General features: G+C 39.6%; 1 protein-coding gene across 11 annotated transcripts in view; it reads left to right on the plus strand.

Annotated features, from left to right (window-relative positions):
- The window catches only part of ZNF462 (zinc finger protein 462), a 92,108-nt gene that overhangs the window by 67,286 nt on the left and 2,089 nt on the right, over positions 1 to 22,733 (plus strand). For 6 of the 11 annotated variants that reach the window (XM_021379549.1, XM_021379546.1, XM_021379550.1 and 3 more), the window contains exons 8-12: positions 1,051 to 1,131; positions 7,836 to 8,097; positions 10,217 to 10,353; positions 15,818 to 16,041; positions 18,429 to 18,561. In XM_021379549.1, the coding sequence (XP_021235224.1) occupies positions 1,051 to 1,131; positions 7,836 to 8,097; positions 10,217 to 10,353; positions 15,818 to 16,041; positions 18,429 to 18,561 (837 nt within the window). The other 5 variants (XM_021379551.1, XM_021379554.1, XM_021379553.1 and 2 more) reach the window with 3 other exon arrangements.

A 22,733-nucleotide genomic window follows, 5' to 3' on the forward strand; every position in this document is an offset into this window, starting at 1 on the left:
CAGAAAAGAACCCGTGCACAAGTTGCTTAAATCAGCATGTTGCAAAGCTGTCTGTATTCCTTTCTTCTCTTAGAGCACTTCCATTTATGAGATGTAATTTATTTCAGTATAAGGAGCAGCTAGAAAACTTTTCAGTTTATGCGTTTTTGGAAATTGGTAAACACATTGAGATCCTGATGTTTGACAGGTAGACAGAAGACTCGATTTTCAGTGCCACCTTATATTTAGATTATGGAATTTTATTTTTTGAATAATACTTGATAAGAATAGGGGGTTGAAAGGTGACAAGTTGAACAGTTTGGTGGCAACAGAGTCTTGGCCTGCAACATTCTTACTTAAAACGGAAGGCAGTGGATAAATAGAGGTGGAAGAACATAAATGCCCACAGCAGGGAAACAATGCACACAACACATAGATAATCTCTACATTGTAGGGGAAAGCAATCGGTGGGGTTCAAATGCTATAGTTACTTGACAATATTGTTTAGAACATTTACAATCAGTAAATCAGCCACCAAAGCAGCGTGGGTTTTAAGAAGATTGTGTGTGTGACTAGTAAGTAACCAAATCACCTGAAGAACTGCAGAAAAATTAAACTTGAGTTGAAGCCAGCAAATAAATTCTACTGGTAGTGGTGAGAAGAAGGGATAAATATAAATTAAGTAGCTATATGATGGAGGGTTTCTTGACACCCAGAATGGATCCTTCCAAATCACAGCACTGGTTGAGTGTAGTAAGAATTCAGGCAGTGTTTGTAGCCATGTTATGCCTTTCCCATTATCTTTAAAGATAATAGGAACTGGTAGTGTTGGAAATTCAAAATCAGAATGACACAGACTGATTGAAAGGGACCTCTGGAGGCCATCTGGTCCAACGCCCCTGCTCAAGCAAGGCCAACTAGAGCAGGTGGCCCAGGGTCACATCCAGATGGCTTTTGAGTATTTCCAAGGAGGAAGACTACAACTTCTGTGGGCAGCCTGTGCCACTGCTCAGTCACCCGCACAGTAAAGATGTGCTTCCTGATGTTCAGACAAAACCTCCTGTGTTTCAGCTTGTGCCTATTGCCTCTCATCCTGTCACTGGACATCACTGAAAAGAGCCCAGCTCCAACTTCCTTGCACCTTCCCTTCAGGTATTTATATACATTAATATGGATATTAATTACTTCTCTAAAGAACCAAGTGTTAAGTAATGTTTTTAATTATGTGTGACATGTGACGCTCTTGGACTAGTCCCTCGTTTGAAGGAAGGAGCACGGTATAACTTATTTAATCAATTGCATTCTTCCTTCCTAAATCATATGTAATTCCTACCTCTTTTTCTTTGCTTCTTATTACACAGAGTATTATAATCTCCTTGATTTCAACTGTGAAACTTCAAGGTGCTTCAACAGGCAACACAGAATCTGTCTATGTGAAGGATTCTTAAGATAAAATTCTTTATTTCCTTCTTCTTAGGTCAAATTTTTGTCCCTTCTAAATGATTTTGACAGTAGCACAAGAAGCTGCATAGTATATATATCCTGTCTCAGTCCTGTTCAGATAAAGGTGTGTGCATAAAAACGAATTCAAAATTATAAAGAAGAATAGTTATAGTTTCTTAGCTCTTCTGAATAAGCAAGACTACATAGTCCATGTAGCTCTTCTGAAGCTTGGACATATACATATCTTTCTCTTAAATGCAAAAGATAGTCCAAAGTGACCCAAAAGAGGCTTTTACGTGTAGTACTGAAATAAATTCCTCCAACAAGGCTTTTTTAAAATTTAAAAACGCTTAAAATATGTAGCTAGAACATTAAGCGGGTTCTTTTCTTTCCCTTCTGATTAGTGTTTTATTCCATCTTTTGGAGTATGTGAATAAGGTTACAAAGTTTGTTTCCTCTCAGTCTCATTCATAACATCCCACCAATGTGAAGTTTTTTTTTGTAAAAATCAGATTTAAGTTCATATTCTGTTTGTAAACATAAAATGAATAAAAATTCCGTATACAGTTGGTACAAGACTTCCTTAACAGTAGATTGCCTAAGCTTCTTCATGAATGTTTTGTTGCATCCCTCGGAATCTTATTCCATCTTCCTCTCCCCTCAGTTAATGTATTGCCAGAACATTTCACCCTCCCACATATTCCTCCTTCCAGGTCAGTGCTGTATGGCATAAAGTGAACAAATGTGTGTAATCTCGACAATCTTTGTATGACACTTTACTTTGTCACCCTCCCACTTTTCAAGATGTTGCCATTCATGACTGTATGCTTTTCTGCCATTCCTGGAGCTAGTAATTTTGAATAGCATTATGTTTCAGAAAGAATTTTGTTCTTAAATCTCATAACCTTTACTCTTAGCCTCTATAGTACCATAGAATGGCTTGGGTTGGAAGAGACCTTAAAGAACATCTAGTTCCAATCCTTCTGCCATGGACAGGAGCACCTCCCACTAGACCAGGTTGCTCAAAGCTACATCCAACCCGACCTCGTACATTTCCAGGACTGATCATCCACAACTTCTCTGGGCAACCTGTTTCAGTGCTTCACCACTCTCATAGTGAAGAATTTCATCCTTATATGTAATCTAAGTATGTCCTCTTTCGGTTTAAAGCCATTACCCCCTAGTCTTATAACTACACTCTTGAGTCATTCCCCAGCTTTGCTGTAGGCCCCATTTTGATACTGGAAGGTTATTATAATGTCTCCCCAGAGCCTTCTCTTCTCTAGACTGAACTTACTAGCCATAACTTAATCCTTTTAAAATAATTATGACTAATAGTTTGATATTACTTACTTTTAAACATATGTTTTGTGGTTTTGCTGATTTTTTTTTTTTTGTGTGTGTAGTTTTGCATCTGTGTGGTTTTTCACAAATATGTTTCCATATGTCTGTTGTTTTTCTTAATTCCCTGGAATTTCTCTATCTTCCTTCATAGAAATCTTCCTTAGTGTGAATTAATTCAGAAGAAATTAAATAACGTTCCAAATGTGTTCCTTTTGGTCTGCTGAGGACTTCTTCACAGAGATCTATAATGTCTTAGGCCTATATTGTTATGCAATAACTTTTTTCTCCCATGGAGTTATTTTAGCTAGTTATACATTCTATGTCAAACATTACTTTCTGCAGTTTCATTTACCTCTCAGAAGCAGATCTCTTTTGACTTTGATGTTTCCATGTGAGTTTACTAGGAAAACATGATGTCCTCATTTTTATCTGCTTCTATCTTCTACTAAACATGCTTTCCAGTGTGCTTGAACAGTTACTTATCTTGAACAATGCTTCTCCCTTCATCCCTATCCCTGGTTGCACAAGCATATAAGTAGTTGCATTTAGATTTATCTAATTTTGTTCACCCTGAAAGGGTGAAGCAATGGTTGGATTTCTTGCCCTAAATAGACAGCTTTTCTTTCATTTCTCAATGGTTAGTCACTGTCTGTTGCTTAGACTTTTCCAAGTGGTGTTTTGGTCTGGTTTTTTTGTTTGCTGTAGTTGTCTGTTTTTTGTCTGTTTTATTGTTATGTTCATGGTTATTGATAATTCTGAAAATCCTTAAAAATAACTAAAACATCATTTTATTGCTAAGTAAACTTATGTAACTGGATCAGCATCTTTATTTTCTTTTCCTTTCTGAAAAAATCTCAGTTTTCTTTTTTTAGGTATCTGAAACACATTAGAAGCTGCAGAGGATCCATGAAAACTGGGTTTTCATTTTTTTTTGTGGTATGTTTTCATTGTATGTGTATTTCCCCTGTGTATGGTTTCAGGGTATGCTATGTGTATCAAGCTGAGTTTTCACCATTGCACTGCATTGTAGTGGGGCCTGTGAATGCCCTTTTGGACAAGGCAATGACTTTCAGGAGAACTGACAAGCACTTTGTGTCTGTACTTTGGGTAAAGTTTTTAGTATGGCATAATCACTTACCTGCCACTGAAGTGCTGTAGGCACTTCTGGAAATGCTGTCTTCTTCACTCCTTGCAGAGACAATAAAAGTTTCTTACACATTATAACTAGCACATGGCAGCAATTTAGATACGGCTGTGTTGATGGGACACCATGCGGACAGTCATTTCTTCTGCTTTTCTTTCAACTAGTCATTTTCCCATTTGGATATGAGAATGCCAATGTATTTGAACAGTGGTCTTTCAGATCCACGGGTGCTGGTACGAAGTAAAGTACTTGCTAACCTTGCTATTCTTCGTGTGCAGGTAATGTGTAGGTAGATGTGTTCAAAATTCTAGTCATGAGACTTGCGATATTGCCACTGTTCAGTTACTGTTAATTTGTGCCTCTTGACATGACTGTAGGTGTCTTTTCTTTTACTTCAGAACATCCCATGCTGTTAGCTTGCTTTCGGAGTTGTGCAGTAAGGTCTTTACCTTCACTTTGGATAAAATTATTTATAAAATGGGTTCAACATGGGTATGTTTTTTTTTCTTTCTAGTTATCAGGGCTAAGTATTCTGTCATTTATTTTCTTGTGGTAGTTTGAGGCTGTTCAATGAAAGAGAAAACATCATTCTTTTCGTTAACATGTAACCAGTACTTCCTGGTGTTTCATTTTTCTTAATTTTCTCTCCTTCTGTGTGTTCTTTTTGGCTTCATGTTTTACATTACTTAGTATAAATTCTTTACCTCTTCCTTTTGTTTACTTTAATGTCTTTCTTCTGTTTTCTGACTTTGATGTAGTCTTTTAAGGCCATTTTACTTTTCTCACACATGTATGCCTAGGCCCAATTTCTGCTTCCAGCCAAACTTGTTAATGATTTCCTGGAGTGCTTCCAACCCTTTGTGCTTGGGGTACAGGAAAAAGGCTGAGATGGGACAAACATGTATAGCCATGACTTGGTTACTGGGCATTCTGAGGGAAAAAATCTTCTCTCTTCCTCATTCGTTCTCCAGTCTTAAGATTCAGGCATCCTGTTGTTGTGGCAACACCATCAGAAGGTGTCCATCGGGTTGCTGTACACCAGCTCAAGGCCTGAGTAGATGAAAAAGTGCTTATAGGACTTGATTAACATCTAAGTCAGCTTTGCACCGAAGTACACACAGAGCAATTTGGAGCATCAGCCTACACTTCAAGCAGAAATGGAGTAGGTGCACACATAGAAGTGCTTTGCCAGTTTGAGAAAGTACTGCTGTGCTGCTTGTTAAAAATCACTGTACTGTTGTTCCTTGGCTGTTTGTTTGTTTTGTTTTTTATTTGCCTCCCTAGCCCTTTCTTCAGTTGCTGCTTTTGAAAATAAATAAATAAATAATCCCAAGGCCTCCATCACCTTGTCTGTTAATTGCTCACAGTCCCTTCTGTTGCTATGTGCTGAAAGGCACGATTGTAAGAAACTCAAGGCAGTTTCTGTCTCTCCCATGCCTTCACTCGTTTTCGAGTAGGCATGTGCAGTGTCATTCAGTGCTTGGTGAAGTTGGTGGGAAGCCTCCTATGCCTTTAGTTATATTTGAAATTTGGACGAATTTTTCCTTGTGGAGCTGAGTTTTACGTCCATACTAGGAGAGCTGTCTGGCAGGCTGATTCTGAGAAACCAACAGAAGTTCTATATATGTGTTAGTACTGGGTGTTTATCTTCAGGAAATGCTAATTCTTGCATATCAGAAGGATTGCAAAATAATGAAAGCTTTTGGCAAGGCAAAAGGGAAAGCATATACAGGCAGTCAGGGACATGTGTTCTGCCATGGTTTAAGTATTAGACTCTCCTTAAGAGCTCTTCAGTTGACTTTCTTCTGTAAATTTCATAACTACCTTTGTAAGAGAGCGATCTACTAAACACTGTAATGTGTGACAATTGTGAATCCACATTGAAGTAGAGCAAGAATTCACACACTGAAGGTAGAATTTGCTTTTGGCTATTCCTGATGAGAGAGGAGAGCTACCTTATACTTCTGTGTAGTCATATAGCTATCCCTGCAGTTTTCACGTACCAGATTCCATAGAAGTATGTACATGCTTATTGGCAAGTTGAAAGCTGGAATAATAGATACTGGACATCTTTTTTAAACCTGCAGCTTTCTTTGGAGTGGACGTCAGTGAGGCCTTGGGTGGGAACTTTGATGATGTGATGGAAGTTCTTGATGCCTTCTTTCTGAGGAACAGAAAATAAATTACTAACTAGACCTTAATCTGGTGGGGAGCCTGCTTCAAACAAAAGGGAAAAGAAAGGCTCGACATTTGAGTGGGTGGAGCTCACTCTGAGCCCTCCATGGTGGGGAAACCTACTGTATAAGTGGTGAAAACAAAAGTTGATAAATGTTGTATTGTAATCCAGCCTCTCTTTGTGAGCCTTGGATAGGAAAAACAAATAAGTATTTCATTTAGCAGAATCTTTCATGTCTGCTTTTGTTTCTGTTGTACACCTGGAGATGAAGCCAAGGGAGCTTGGAGACATTCATTTCTAACTTGTGTTTTGTTGGTGTGTTTGGATTTTCTGTTGCTGTTGGTTTGTTTTTTGTTTCTCAGGCATGTATAACTCTCTTTCCTGATAATGAGAAAAGAGAGTGAACATTTTACTCATCTGAAGACAGGTGGAGGAGTCCCCATGCTGAGTACTGTATAGGCTTTTTTGCCTTTTGTTTCTTCTTACTAATTGGTTATAATGGATAGTATATATATCTATTAGAGAATTCCCACATATCTAGCCTCAGGGAATTAAGCTTTGGAAAATGAAGTTCTCATCAAAGCAGGAGTTGGCTGGTACAGTTTGTATCCCAAATACTTTTCTTTTTTTCTCTCTTCTTTTTTTCCTTCCTCCAAAAAGCTTAAGAAAAGAGTCTTTTGTCTTCTTTGCAGGAAAGTTGCACTGAAATTCATCTGTACTTTATTCATCTGCTTTCATTTGTGCCATTCACAGGCAGCTGTGGGTTATATAGGACAAAGGAGATGAATTCCTAATCTCTATATTCAAGCATTGTGTTGGGAAAGGTTGAGCACACACCCTGCCCATTTTTGTGGGGTCCAACTAAAGTATTACAGCTTTTGGTTTCAGTACAGAGATATCTCTGGGCTGTATTTTTCCATGTGCCATTAAAGTGGTGTGACTGAGTTCTGCTTGGTTTTAGAAGGGATATGTCTGTACAGATGTATCCATAGGAAGAGGTCTTTTTCTTAGTTTAGCAAAACTTAGTAGTTTTTGAGGAAAAGTGGTTTAGAAGTTTGCTTTACTGGAATTTATGATTAAATATCTTTTTATTTTTAAATGATGACTTGACTTCATACATCCTGATGACGACTTGATTTCAAACATCCTGAACTGAAAGTATTTGAATTTACTTTTTGCGAAGATGTCTTCAAATGTGACAAAGTAAAATTTTATCATTTTGTGGGAGTTAATTTTTAATGTGGATTTCTCAATAATTCCATGAATGAGTAGGGAAGAGTGTCAATTTATTTTTCCCTTTATATATTTTTTTTCCCTTTTAGATAGGATACTCATGTGTATCCTATGCCAGATCTTCATCTAGTATTAACTGGCTTAAAATATTTAAGTGGATCTGATCAGATAGATGTATGAAATACGTAAACACTCAGCCATACGATTAATACGATTTACTTGCACGAATCAAAAAGTCTTAAGGGAAGACTTCTTTTTTAGACTACTTTTAACTTAAAGCTGTCATCTTTTCTCCCCCCTGTCTCCAATCAGATCTAAAAAACATAATTTATACTGACTTTCATACAGTAGAATTCACATTAGATTAGAAGAAGTGCTACACCTTTACTTCTTAATCTCTTTAGAAAGTTGTCAGTGGATTTCGATATCTTGGTCAAACACTTGTGAAAGTCAGTAAGTACTGGAGAAGATCTTTTCAGATTTGCTGATGCGCAACTTCTCTCTTTTTCTCTGCAGACTCTTCATACTCGGAGCCTCCTGATGTTCAACAGCAGCTGAACCACTACCAGTCTGCAGCTTTAGCCAGGAACAACAACGTCAGTCCAATCCCTCTTTCAGGGAGTGCTGCAGGAATGGAAAAAACGGAAGCCGTCCTTAACTGTGAATTTTGTGAATTCTCCTCGGGTTACATCCAGAGTATTCGGCGTCACTACCGTGACAAGCATGGAGGGAAAAAACTTTTCAAGTGCAAAGATTGTTCCTTTTATACGGGCTTTAAGTAAGTACTGTGGAAAACAGATAAACTGAACTCACAAGGGTGTTTTAGCTCTTGAAAAGACTTCTGAGATCTTTGAGAGCTGGCTGTAGCAGCAGAAACATGGCCACTGCTGACCAGAGAGTGGAACATAGGAAATGCCAAGCCAGATCACAGCAGCATCCATGTAATCCATTTTCCTCTCTCCTACAGCAGCTGGTACCATCTGCTGCAGATGAAAGCACTGCAGCAGCTTTTACTTGCTGAAGGAGATGGTGCAGGTAGTGCTTTTCTTTAACATAAGCAATTAGAGGGTTTTTCTTATCCTCACGTGTGAAAGTATTCTCTGCAAAAATAAGGTCATATTCTGGTGCAACTGGCTTGAAGCATAGGGTAAGTAAGGGACATGAGGAGATGGGAGAAATTGTACACCCTTTCTGTAGAAACTCCTCTCATGTAATTTTACTTCTTTTACTATTTATCTAGCTGGAATGCACTCTGCAGAGTAACTGATAGCATAGAAAGGCATTTTATCAAATTCAGTTAGATGTTGAAAAATTTAAAATCTCAGCTGTCTTTGTGCAAGTGTGTGTGTATTTTAGCTGCTGTTCTCTAAGGAAAAAAGGCTTATGCACATGTGCTGTTCATTGTTTCCCTCTGATATGCTGGACCCTTGGGCCTAGATCCCCTAGCTGCCATCAGAGGTCTCAGATATGTTAAGTTCTTAAGAGACTAGTGACAATATACAGTATGACTGGGTACAGGAGAGATATTCTGTTGAATAAAATCTTGAGCACAAACCTTCTCTCAGCTAAGTGAATCCACACAGGAGCAACTTCTAGCTACGCATCTGTAGACTTTGTTGCTTCAGACCCTCCCTGCCTCAGTGATATAATTTGCTGTTTATGCTTTATGTCCTGATTGCTCTCTGTCTTAGAGATTGCCAATGATCAACCCAGTTCAGTCTGTTCACATCTTATGCCTTTTACCAAGATGAAATAAAATCATCTTTAATCAAGTGCCTATTAATTAAGCTCATATTTACGAAAAAGATTTGTAGTCTTTCATGTGGTGTCTCAAACATGCAAGGATTGTGTCTTCTTTTGAAAGTACACCATGTTTTCTCTCTTAACAAAAGAAAAGGCAAAAAAGCCCTTACAAATCCCCTCTTCAGCTCACTGTGGAAACTTGAATGCATGAAAGAATTCACTGAAGTTGGTAGGAATACACCTGTACAAATTAGACGTCACTGGATTGTGCCCGGAGCAACTTGTGTTAATAAGCTGTTTTATGCTCAAGCTGACAGTCTCGCAGAACTTCAGTGGGACCTTCAGTGTGGCAAACTCTCCACTCTCCCTTTACCCCTACTTTAAGTAAAAAAAAATTGGCCATGTCTGCCAAGTTCACAGATATCTCTCATTTCAGTAGTTGAGCTAGAGATCAGATAAATGTGTAGTTAGTTTCTTTTGTATGGAGGAGTAGTTGCATGCCTCTTCCAACTTTTAAATATGCAGCTAAGGTAATGGCAGCGTGAGATTTTTTGTTCAGGGGTGCTGTAGGGTATTCATTAATTCCTTTTCCTTAATAAGTGGAGTCTTGGATTTTCAGGTCCTCATAGCTGATGCTTTAAACCTGATCTGCATAGTGACAAGCTCACTTTGAGCTCAAGTGTGTTTCATATCCCAAGTCCAAACATTTTAGCTGTTTTGGGACTTATCCCACAAAGATAGAGGTGGTTAAGGATAAAAATCTGTATTCACCTCTATAAGTTCAGAACTGTTAATAGATTTGATTCAAGTTACTAAAAGTTGAATGCACAGAATATTTCCACTTGAAGATAAATAATGAGCATGAAAGATGGGAATTGTTTAGTTATCTTAACTACAGCAATGTGACTATAGAGGAACCCATGCAAATGAGTATCTTGTCGGAATGTGTGTCAGTTACTTGAGGATATAAGCCTGCAAATTCTCATGTGTTACTCATGTGAGTAGCCCTGCTGAAATACCATGTGGCACTATGAAGACAAGGTTGAGTGGTATCTGTACTGTTTTACACAACACTTCCCTTATAGAGCTGTGACACTTCATCGTTCGCTGCACAAGTCTTCTGACTGCTCCCATCTCTCTCTCGTATTCCGCAGATCTGCTTTTACTATGCACGTGGAAGCTGGGCATTCGGCAGTTCCTGAGGAAGGACCCAAAGACCTTCGCTGCCCTCTTTGCCTATATCACACCAAATACAAACGCAACATGATTGACCATATAGTTCTGCACAGAGGTAATGATAGTACTGTATGTGTCTGATAAGAGAAATGCTGAACAATGCCCTTGTTTTTCAGATTGGTTTCATTAAATTTTCTCCTCTCTGCATATGCACAAGTATGTTAAATCGGCCATCAGCCCTTCATTATCTTTTGTTCCTTTCTGATTGATACATCTTTCTAGTTTCCTGTAGAGTTCAAAGTCAACTGGTGCTGAAACAGGGCAGATTTAACCTCTCCAGAGGAAAAGCTTAAAAACAATTTAAACAGTCTTCAAGCACGCATTTACTGAGAGTTTCCATAATATGCAGCTTTGATCTAAGCCAAAATTGTTTCCTGCTTTTGTCTTTGTTATTGTAAAGTCCTTGCTATCATAAACTCTGGAGCACAGTGTATCAGCTAGCTATAGAGGTCGCAGAGTATCTCCTGATTGCTTGCTTGAATTTTTTCTCTTTATGATGTGTTTTACTGTTCTTAGGATCAAACCAAGAATTAGCTTATTCTAGTGTTTCTTTAAGACTCCAATTCCATCTTCCCTTCTCCCTTCTTTTTTCAACCCAACTAAATGTGGAATTAGGGATTTCTACACTGTATTAACTGCAGGCTTTCTAGCTCCGAGGAGACAGCTATTTGGGCTCTGTGGGCTGGGATTCCTGCCCATAGCTATCACATTTGATGCTTGTAGATAGTCTTTTGGCTGCCAAAATCCCAACCCATGTGGTGGGATGGCACTCTGCCTGCTTGCAGGTTGGGCAGAGTTTCACAGTAGGATACTGGTGGTGTACAAATACAAGTTTTGCATGCCATCTTTTGCTGGAGGGGATCCTGGCATGACAAGTGCTAACGTAATTCCTTGTAACATACAATTTCCCAGTGTTGGTTACTTAAAGTCCTTCTTGTACCAAAAGAGTGAGGTTGGCAGACTTGATACAGATTTCTATCTGCTGGCAGATAGAAAAACATCTGGGAAATAGTGACCAGCCAGTGATTAAAAATGCACATTACAAAGCTGCTTTCTTTGGTTGTAGAAGTTTGGCAGATGTATTCATTTCCTGTCCTTGAAGGTGTTGCAGTGTCAGATTTTGCCCAGCTTAAGGACATATTCCAGAAGTAACTCACTTCGGAGGAGAAGAGGGTTTAGTTAGGCCCTGTGCAGTGAACCCTGTGGTACCAAGTGATGTCAGGGTGTGCTGGTTTGTTACTTGCCAGAGCACCAGTGAACACTGCTTTTTAAATTATAGATCAAATGAGGGAGAAAATGATGGACTTAGTTAGGAGAGTTTCCATCAAACATAGACTTTACGCGGGAGTGTCTCATTGCAGTAGTGGAAGAGCACTTCATGAGCTTAAGAGGCTGTGCTACCTTTACGGAGATGTTTCTGGTCAGTTGCAGGGAGTTGTTTACCTCCTGAGTAAGTGACATCGGATCTGTTCTTTTGTTTAGCTGTTGCTTCACCTGCACAAACCAGCCTTGAGTCCTTGCACTGCTGAAACAACTGGTAGCAAATGGTATGATTATACACCCACTGCACTGGAAGAGGTAAAACAGTAAAATAAGTTTTAATGCAAATGGGAGCTTAGCTGCTAAAGAATCTACTGAAGGAAGCACAAGGATCTTCTCAGGCTTTAGAAGTGATGGTAGTGAAGTTAGTATGGTCATCCTTTGAAGTTATTTCCAGTGCATGTATCCAGATTAAAAATAAAACAAAAAATAACCTTTCAGTTGTGTTTACTGCTTGGCATATGAAGCAGATGATTTTGACAAGATTTAACATGCACTGTTAAATCCCTCTCATGGGAGAGAGGCTGAGAGACGCTGAACACAGTCTGAGATATCCTTCCTCTTATTGGCATTGTATTTATCAAATGAGCATGGTGCTGAACTGTGGTCCAAAAAAAATTAATTTTTTAGGTAGATGGAGTAGTGCAGCATGTAAAATCAAGAGTGAAGCATTTGATCTATTTAATATTTAATTTTCATCCAGTGTAAAAAGACACGTTCACAGATGCATAATTCTTATATTCTTTCCAAATTGTTGCAGCTGTAGCCCTTGATGAAACAGCATGTGTTTGAAGTGGAGAGTATATGTGTCTCTTAATAGGTGGCTGTGGAAGTTGACTCATACAGGGCTAAAGCTTATAAGCTATAAGGCTGAATGGCTTATAAGAAAGAATTACATGAGGAATTTGCTTCCTGCTAAGGATGTGGGGAAACAGGATGCATCCAAGAGTCTTCCTACAGGTGTAACCTATTCTGTTCAATCAGTTCTTTATCAGTGTAGAAGCTGTTCAGTGTCCCTTCTGTAGGCACATGTAAAGCACAGGCTCCTTGCCTTTTGGTGAGCTGTATCAAAGGATTGACACAGCTGGAAGGTTTGGTCCTCTGCTGTGCAGGCATGTGAAGAGATGAAGTGTGGCTAGGCAAGCATGGGGACCTTCTATGGAGAAGAAAGTGAAATCTTGCTCCACAGCCAGCAGAGCAACTGGGGTTTAACTTAGTCTGGACAGTGCAGTTCAGTTTCATTATCCTTTTTGGTACCATTCCCATCACACATTTTGAAACACAATAAATGTCTAGGTCTGATGCAACTTACCAGGATCGGTATTAGGTCTACTTTGAAGTCCTTGGGGTTTTATATTTTCTTCTTTTTGAGATCATTTTACTCTCTTGCTGGTACAGATAGGGTTTTTTCTTTCATTGAATAGAAATCCCATCCATTTCTATTGACTGGTAAATTCAAGACAAAAAAGTGAAATTTTCAACTTAATATACCTCCCCAAAGGCTTCAATGCTAAATATCCTGTTTCCATGCACATGGTTGTTTCTGCTGTTATCCCTTGTAGACACATCTTCATTCATACGTACGCCTGTGCTCTGCTTGCTTTTGGCTAATGGAGCACGAAATGCTATGTGTTAAGTGATTGTAATTACGATTTACATTGATTATGGCAAAAATACATATGGACAAACACCTGACATACCAAATAATTTGTCTGTAGGACTGTTTGTGCTTGGTCTATGTTTAAGGGAAGGAACTGAGTCACATATAGTATGGTGTGTTGCTGGGTAAAGATTTTTCCTTATATTGAAGGACTGATAAAGCCAGTCTTTATCTATACCTTGAGGGAAAAAGTACATGTCTGCTTTGTGTTGCTGTACTGCAAGTACCTCGTGCATTGGTGATCTTTCAGTGTGTTCTCTGATCTGCACTGGAATTAACCTGGATATTTCTGTCTAAGATTAAATTTCTTAAACTGAGATTATGCTGTTTAGGTGTTTGTTTTGATATTTTTATTTTTTCCTTATACTTCTTGCTACGGTTACACAATTTGTGACATCTTTTTTATGAGGCATACACTGGAGTCCTTTTTTAGATGTTGTTAAATCTGAAGAAGTCTACATCTGGAAAAAAAAAAAACCTAAATCTTTCAATTTGTGTAGGAACTTCTATGGTTTGCTGGAGTTTTGCCAGTTGTTCATGTATGATAAATGCAGTCTGAATGAATAATTAAATACAAACAGCTTTGTAGAGGCAAAACAGGTCTGGGAACATCACCTTACAAAATGTGAAGTTCTGGGTTCAGATGACCCTGGAAGTTCCAAGACATTGCCTGGAGGAAACTCACTATGAATACTCATGTAAAGCTTCTAAATCATCCCTTAAAAGTAAAATCCTTCAGGCTATAATTGGTGTTTACTTTTATCTCGTTTTTTCTCATGTTACTGTGCTGCTTTTCATTTGATGAGCATATGTGTGATTGTCTGTGAGATAATAGGTTTCCTTGATGTGAGTTGGGAGATGCTGCATTGCTTCATAGTGGTAGATAAAATGTTTCTGTGGTGTTTGTTTTTAAATCTATGCCATATGCTAGAGGAAAGGTGAATCTTCAGTTATTTTAGTTGGTGTTTCTTTTTTTGAACACTTAACTTGGCTTTTCCACTTTTGAAACCAGCTGCTTCGCTTCCTTCAGGAAGTCCAAAAGCACACAGTGGCAACAACCTTCTAAAAAAGTCTTTCTCTGGCCACAGAATCACAACGTCAGATTCTGTTGTCTTTTAGACTATTTTCCCTTCCCTGCTTCCCACATTGAAAGGCCACAAGTCAGCATCTGTATAGCTAGAGACGTTGTTAGTATAGAAAAGAACCACAAGACCTCAGCATTTTTCGAAGGCATAGCTTTGGGAAAAGTTTTACTTTTTGAAGTGGCCAAAGAGGAAGCCAAGAGGTAGGAAAGCTTCAGTGTACAGGGAGAAGCTGAGGAGGATGGAGTATTTTGATGGGCTGTGGAACAGGTCTCGTGAGCAGTGGTAGTGTGTGAGTTGGCTACAGATGAGAGAATAGTGGAGCTTTTGCCACCTTCCAGAAAAGCCATAAAGCAGTCTGTATTTCTTTAGTTGTCTTTGGAAGCGATGTTACCCACCTCACTAAAGGGAAGGGACCATTAGCTCAGATCCATATGAGGATTGCCCTTACCCCTCATGTTAACTGAGTTTCTGGCCTACGGTTTTTTGCTCATTTGTTTTTACCTGTTGTTCAGGATGACCTGTATGAGGAGGATCCTCCTCTAATCTGCAGTCCGTAAGGGATAGCGGCACTAAAGTTCAGTGTTAATTAAAAAGCCCAGTTGAGTAACAGAAGCTCATAATTGGTCTGTAAGGGATTTTTTGGTGACCTTCAGCTGAAAGGTTAAACTTGGGATTTCCCTCATGCACACAGCTTGTGGAAACACAGTGGATGAGTGTTACACACATCCAATTCTTACTCTGTAAAAAGACTGAAATTAATTACTACTTTGTTAAATGTACGTTATTTGAGAGGCGAAGAGTTTAGAAACTCAGTGACACCATTTGCAGTACATGCCTATGTCCCTGACCTGAACTGTGGGATGCGTGACATGATGTGTGCACAGATTTTGAGTCTGAGCTTTCTGAAAGTTATGGGTGCATTGGGAGTTTCGGCTGCTGGCTGGACTGCATGGCCTCTTCCAGGAAAAGGCACTGCCTTACTTGCCCCCTCAGTCACCACTGAGGGGCTTTGAATATGACATTGAGAATACCAGCTTTGATTTTTACAGCACTCTGCACCTTCCATTTTTATTAGATTTCTAGCAGCCATTTCTGGACAAAAATGGTCTATTGATTTGCCTGATTTATGACTGCTTTTGTATTCGCAGGCTCTGCATCTTGGTCACAGATTGAGTCTCATTCATCCCCCAGATTTCCATTCCTATCATTGTTACCCAAAGAGCAGTTGCATTTGTAGCCTTGAAGGATTGACCCTGTTGTTGCAGAGAAGTTATTTTGTGGGCTTTTGTGTGTGTGTGTGTGTTAGTCGAGTTTGGTTCCCACTCCTATGCAGGCAGACTTGCATACCCCTAAAGGAGGTTCTGTTCCTTGTGTAGGTGGTAGTTTCCACACTGTTGAAACATGGCCTGATACTTAGTAAAATTTGTTAAGTGAACCTTGTCCTGTTCCTACAGAAGAGCGGGTCGTTCCCATTGAAGTCTGCCGTTCCAAACTATCAAAGTACTTGCAGGGAGTTGTTTTCCGCTGTGATAAGTGTACCTTTACCTGCTCCAGCGATGAGAGCTTGCAGCAGCACATAGAGAAGCACAATGAACTGAAACCTTACAAATGCCAACTCTGCTATTATGAGACCAAACACACAGAGGAACTGGATGCTCACCTTCGAGATGAGCACAAGGTAAGCTTCAAATGGTTTTAATTTCTAATGATCTCCTTGTAAATGCTGCATTTAAGCTATGCTTGCATGTACCCTAAATTACTCTGTACACTCTGATTAGCCAACCTGCTTTCCTTCCCTCTATCTGAAAACAAATTCCACACTGACCTTAAACTCCTGTTTTCTATTATTCTTTTTTTTTTTTCCTCAGAAGCTCAAAATTGATGGTTTCCGAAACTGTTCAGGATGACCAGAACTGGCAGACTATTTTATGCAGAACATGATCATCATGAAAAGGCACTTGTGAATGCTAGTTTTATTTAAAGGGGAAAAAAAAAAGCATTATGACACAACATTAAGGCTATGTAATTCAGCCTGTCTAAAAGGCAGGAGATTCCAAGCATCAGATTGCTCTAGAAACTTCAGTAGCATGTCATACCATGCATATTTTAATAACAAAGAGGGCAATACATCCCTATTTACATCTAACAAGGGAAAGATAAACAGCAAATATAATCAGGTCCTAGCTTAAGACTGCTTTGGTGTTTTTGTGGAGCCTCTGAGTGCAGACCTAATCCAGTCTCTGAGAATCAGTCTCTGAGAATCCGCTAGAAGGCTTTCCACAGACTCTTGTTAGCTTTGAATTTCTGTTTCTGTGATACTTCAGTTCTTGAACTGAAATATATTTTGGAGTACTTATCAGAGTATTTTCTTGTCACCATTCCAGAGAGTCAGCTATTTGCCTCTGCCTGTTAAGAGGCAGATTCCTCACTAAAACTCCCACTCAGGTCTTCACTGAAATTCGCTCCCACTTATTTGACTGAACAACACTTTTCTTATCACCAGACGTATTTATATTGACAGTATTAGCAGATAAGTAGTCCCAACAAAACTCTACACGCTTAAAAAAAAAAAACAACAAAAATCTTGTAGAAGCAAACTCTGTGAACTTAAGTTAGCCTGCTATGTGTATTTGCCCTCTTCTTTATTATTCTTTGAGAATCTTCTGCAGTTCACGTGGTATGTGAGATGTTCTGCATCTTCTGTTCGGGCCATATGCAGGAGGCATTGGTCCTCATTCTTTTTAAAGTGGATCAGCCTGGGAAGACTATTCCCATACCTAGTTTTCTCCTCCGGTTTGGACCTGCAGTAATGTTCCCGGTAGTGTAGGGTACCTTTTCACCATCTCTCTTTTGTAATTTATGTCTTACTAATTCTTGTCTGTGTTCAGGGCTTAGATACACAAGTGATATATTGTGCCTTAAAGAGTTCCTGTGCATGAGCGGAATTGAACTGAGTGTCTTGCATGTGGTCTTGTCTGTTTGAGTCTCCATGGGTAACAAGTCAAGTCAGGGAGCCTCATCCTGGCTATCTATATGTAGTAGCTCTAGGAACCGGATTACCTGCACTCCACTGCATTTAGGAGAGTTGCTATTTGGAGATACACTACAGTTGAATTCACATGCTCCTTTGGTTCCTTCACATTTCCTTTTCTGTAGAAGTATATAAGTTAGTCAGTGGGGGTTGATATTCCATTCAGCATCTTGCAAGGGGTGCTGTACTGCACTCATTCCTCTCTCTCCATCCTCTCTGCCTCTGTGGTTCAGTGCCTGTGCTGCTGGAGGGCTGTCTTTTTGCATGAAAGATGAATCCAAAATCCTTCTCAGCAGTGATCAACGAGCTCAGAGGGCACTTGTCATCCAACAAGTATTAGCTGTGGTATCCTGGTCATGCTCCCACAGTCTGCCTTCACTGTAAATCTGGACTGTTCCTCTGCTTTTTCTGGTGTATGCGGAAGAGTTCCCGACTTCTGTGCCCTAAGCTGCTGCTTTCATACTGCTGCTCTGAGCTGTTTAGTAGCTGTTGCATTTCACCCTAGGCATAGCTGAGTTTGACTGCTGAATGAAGTGTTTCCATTATGGCCTATATATCAGTTTGCAAAGCACTTTGCAGCTGTTTGTAATGAGAACTAATCTGTTATTAATGAATGAAAGTGTATGTGGCATGAAGCAGCCATGTGCTTAGTAAAGGACCCATTCTTTCATGCATGAAGCTGAATGAATCGTTTTCCTTCAGTGTGGATGTGCAATAGCCGTGTTTGATCATAGTGGTTGAATGGTCCAGTTAGGATACAACTTAAAGAGTTTTTCATTTCCTGGACTTTTTTACTTTTAATACCTCAAAAACAGGAAGAAATTAGGAGAATTTACTGAGTGGCATTATTTTTGAATATCAAAATGACAAATGCTGATTAAGTGGTGAAAAACTAATCATGGAAAATAAATGACTGTTAAATTGATGAGGTCTGCATGTCAACTCTGGCTGAGCAGGCTTTGGCCGTATGTGTTTTTTTTCTCTTGAGTAGCTAATGGTTGTGCTGATCGCTGACAAAAGTGTTTCTGTTAAAGGTGAGCCGTAATTTTGAGCTGGTTGGACGGGTTAACTTGGACCAGTTGGAACAAATGAAGGGAAAAACAGAGAGCTCCAGCAGTGATGAGGAAGAAAAAGAAGAAGAGTTAAGCCCCAAGACTGAAGAGAGAGGTCAGTACAGCTTTTTTTTTTTTTTGCACAGTGACATGCTGCACCAGTCCCACCAAGCAAGATCAGCTGTTCACTCTACACTACATTCCTGTAGACTCATGCAGGCATGACAGCAGGAGCAGAATGGAGCTTTTGTGAAGAGACACCAATCCTGGGGAAATCTTATTTTTCTAATCCTTATTACAAGTTTTCTGACTGTTAAGAAAATACGTACTGTGAGAAAACACAGATAGGATCTTCGCCTTCTCTGCCCATACAGATAACATTTATAAGGGCTTGATGCTATGCAAGCGTAGTATTTTAGTGGTCTGACAGATTTTCTGTGTTAGTAACCAGCTTTTAGTTTCACATTCATCATTTCCCCCTCAAACAGGGGACGAAGAGGTCATGCCCAAACTTTCTAGTTGGCTATTATTAACTCTGGGCCCAGCATTCCTTCCTTGTCAGAGAATCATTCTTGTTGTAGATGTTACAGCTGGCAGCTCTAGAGGTGGGGTAGAACCATGCCCAACCTATTCCATTGTGTTTTTTAAATATGTGCCTAAGTTTGTGTCAGTAGTTAATCTCACAGACTTCAGCAAGGCTGGGTCATGTGCTTACTAACACACAAACTTTTGGTCAAAGTTATGAAAAGCAAGTCCTCCTGTAAATCAAACTACGTTGTCCTTCTCCTCTCCACTATGAAAACTAGCTTATGGCCAGTATCTGGTCTAAACTGTTGTCTAGTCTACTTTGGTGTTCAGTTCATCAGTTAAATGCAGTATGTTCACAACTCTTTAATGAGTCCCGTGATGGGGACTGGGATGCCTCACCCTCCTGGTGCTGATAACTGCAGTTAGGCAGTTTCTACATACTTCATTAAAAATATGCCGAGATGTTTGCCTTTTTCCTCCAGAATTTTCAGCTATCAATAGAAGATTCATTTTTAATTCAGGAGTCATTCACAAAAGAAAAGGTGTCTCCCCAAATCCTCCATACCTTGAAAACTAAACTTTCTCAATTTAAAGGATGTTTTCAGAACAAAAGGGACTTAGATCATTTCACCTTTTTAATAGCTAGACCCCAGTGTCTTGGCTTTTGTTTAGTGTCCCTACAGCATCAGTTCAGTCTGTGCGTATCACTAGCACTTCACTTCAAGTGCAGTTAATGATAGCTTTTATTTAAATGAGAAGGGAGAAGGTAGTTGGATAGGAAACAATTTACATTTTAATGTAAAGTGTCCTTCACAAAATCGTAGATAGCAACAGTAGAAAAATCAGGTGATCTGCTAAAGGGATATGCATTTCAAGGTTCTTGGATACTAAGTTGTTAGGAAACACACTGGGATGTCACTTCAGGGAGAGCTTCAACCCTCAGAGCTTCATGGCTGGAACGCTGACTGCATAATACTTTGAGTACAGGACCACCCCACCTCACCCTCCGTTGCAGATGTAGTGTGCTGATTAATGTTTTGTATAGACCCACAGCTAGCAAGGGATGAAGAGTCACGCTGTCCTTGTGAGGATTACCTTAGCATTACATCCAAGCACAGGTGCTGAAGTGACCTTGGAAACCATGGTATTCAGAGCAAGGGAAAGAAGGTGCTGTCTGCCAAGCCTTGCACATTCCAGTAAATGGGAGGGAGGGAGGGAGGGAGACAGCCCAAGGTGAAGTTCCTTGTTAAAATTAGGATACTTGATTTTGTGACATTTATTGTGCAAACATAAAAATATCACCTTATATACTGGAGTTGTACATTCACAGGGAAAAGAGATGTGTTACCTCTGTGTTTCATGTGATTAATAGTTAAGCAAGTGTCTTAATTCTGTTTTTATTTCATATTTTTTCACATGGTGGTGTTTTTCTTGACAGTGACTTGTACGTGATCATTTATTTAAAACGAAATCATGCATATTTTCTGGCTTGTTGTGCAGATGTTCTTTCCTGACCAGATCATAGGGACAATGTTTAACCTGCTTATGTTTAATTTTTCTCCCTTGAATCTATGCCACTTGCATTACTTTGTACTACAGTAGATAAAAAATGCAGAAGACATTTTTGTGTACTGCAAGGAGTTGTATTTGCTGTGTTTTTCTTCTTGGGATGAGTATTACCACTTTAAGGTTCAAGATATAAAGTACACTTTTGAAAAACATCCTGGTGAGATAGGTGAAGGTGTGCTTGGATGCAGATGTTTGCTGACATCTTCTCCGAGTGGATTTATAGAAGTTACTTCTACCCTAGAAAGGTTTGCTTTGTTAGCAGAGGACCAGCTCTGTGCTTTTAAATATTGCGTGTCATAGTGGCTAGTGGTGTCACAGCTTTCAAACCACATCTAATTATGTAATCTCATATTCCACTTGGGTGCATTTAACAATTGCAGTCTTTGTGGAGTTAGCAGGAAGTGTGATTTGCTGAGTGTTTCTTTGTGTCTCTGAGTATCTGGAAAGAAATGTTGCCTGAACCCTCTGAAGTCTGTGACTTTGGCAGAACTAGGATTTCTTTCCATAAGTCAAAAGAGCACCCTAGATTCACCACTTCAGCTTCAGGCTGATATGTGCAGCACTGAAGGTGCAAGAAAGAGAGCGTTGCTTCTCCCAAGAGGTTGCTGGGGCAGTGGACCAAAGAAGGACTATTGCCCACGTGAGCTGGCAGAGATGGGTATGTCCTGTCAGGAGAGATGAACAGCTATCTTAGATGGGAAAGGAAAGGAGTGTTTGGCTGCTGGTGAAGGAAAGCAAAAAATACAGTGACCTGGGGTGAAGAAGGTGTCTGGGGCTGGAAAAGAGAGTGTCTGGCATACACCCCAGAACAAAAAGCTTACCCCTGCTAGGAACTGTCTCAGATGTCCTCTATCTCAACCTTCATTCTCTGTTCTTAACAGAAACCAGATTCCAGTTCCACAGTAGAGGAAAGAAGTGAGGTCCAGAAGTGCTTGTACATGTTACTCAAAAAAAACTGAAGAGAGTTCAGGTGTCTGTGCAGATTATTTTCTGTCAGCTGTAGGCCCCAGAAAACAGGTTCTGATACACCTCTGTGGAAACAGTCCAAATTTGTAGCCCTAGGGATGAAAACTATCAGGGAGTGAACAATACAGTGTATTCTGAAGATCTGGTGGATTTACTGGTGTAACAGTTGCTATTCTTAATGGAATTGCAGATATAAATCCTCCCTATTTATTTCAGCAAAATATCCTCTATAGTGTATATCTCTTCTCTGCAGAGGCCCAGAATAAAATTCCTTTTATGTACTATATGGAAAGCAGGTTCTTGTGGAGAAGAGCTTTTTTGCATTCCAGAACTTCTACCCTCCACAAATAACTGTCCCTGTACTATACTTATCTGTGTATTGCAGTGTACTAATGAATTTGAACCACACACTTGCTAGTAAAATTCAAATGGGTGCCCCATCCCTGGAGGCGAGGGCGCTCAAGGCCAGGTTGGATGGGGCCCTGGACAGCCTGAGCTGGTGGGGGGCAGCCCTGCCCATGGCATGGGGCTGGAACTGGCTGGGCTTTGTGGTCCCTTTCAACCCAACCCATTCTGTGGTTCTACGTATGATTCTTTGTAAACTGAACTAATTGTATTGACTCCCTTTCTGGAGTTCTAGTGACACTGCATCTGGCTTTATTATACATAACCACATCATAAATTACTGACAAGAAGAAATACAAAGTGAGGGTTTTCCTTTCGGGGGGAAGAGGCAAAAAGTGATGTTAAGGATGATTCCATGTAGAACTTTAGTAAAGGCTAACTAGTGACAAATATGTAATAAAAACACCTTTGCAGGACTTTACACACAGATAGTAGTGAATGTGTGGACAATTTTAAGATTGTGGACTGATCTTGAACATAGCAAATCTGAGAGTGAAGAAATCAAGTGAGCAGAGATCAGAACCAGAATGAAGCAAAATCCCTTTTATTATGTAGTTTGGAAGGAGTCAGAAAGACATTCTGTTGATTTCTTGGTTAAGATAATCCCTGCTAAGGAAATAATGCTCTGAGCAGATGGTGCTGTCTCATATCCAGCAAAAGAATCAAGTGAGACGGTCCATGCAATTATTTTTAATGGCTTGTGTGGTGATCTTCTTAATTTGTGAGAAAATGTTTCATCTTTTGTTAAAGCTGACTGTGTTCATGTGGGTGCTGGTTTTCAGAAATACCACTCCAAGCTGCCAGAGACTTCACTTGTAT

The sequence above is a fragment of the Numida meleagris genome, chromosome Z, assembly GCF_002078875.1.
Source record: "Numida meleagris isolate 19003 breed g44 Domestic line chromosome Z, NumMel1.0, whole genome shotgun sequence".
In the NCBI taxonomy this organism is placed as follows: Eukaryota; Metazoa; Chordata; class Aves; order Galliformes; family Numididae; genus Numida; species Numida meleagris.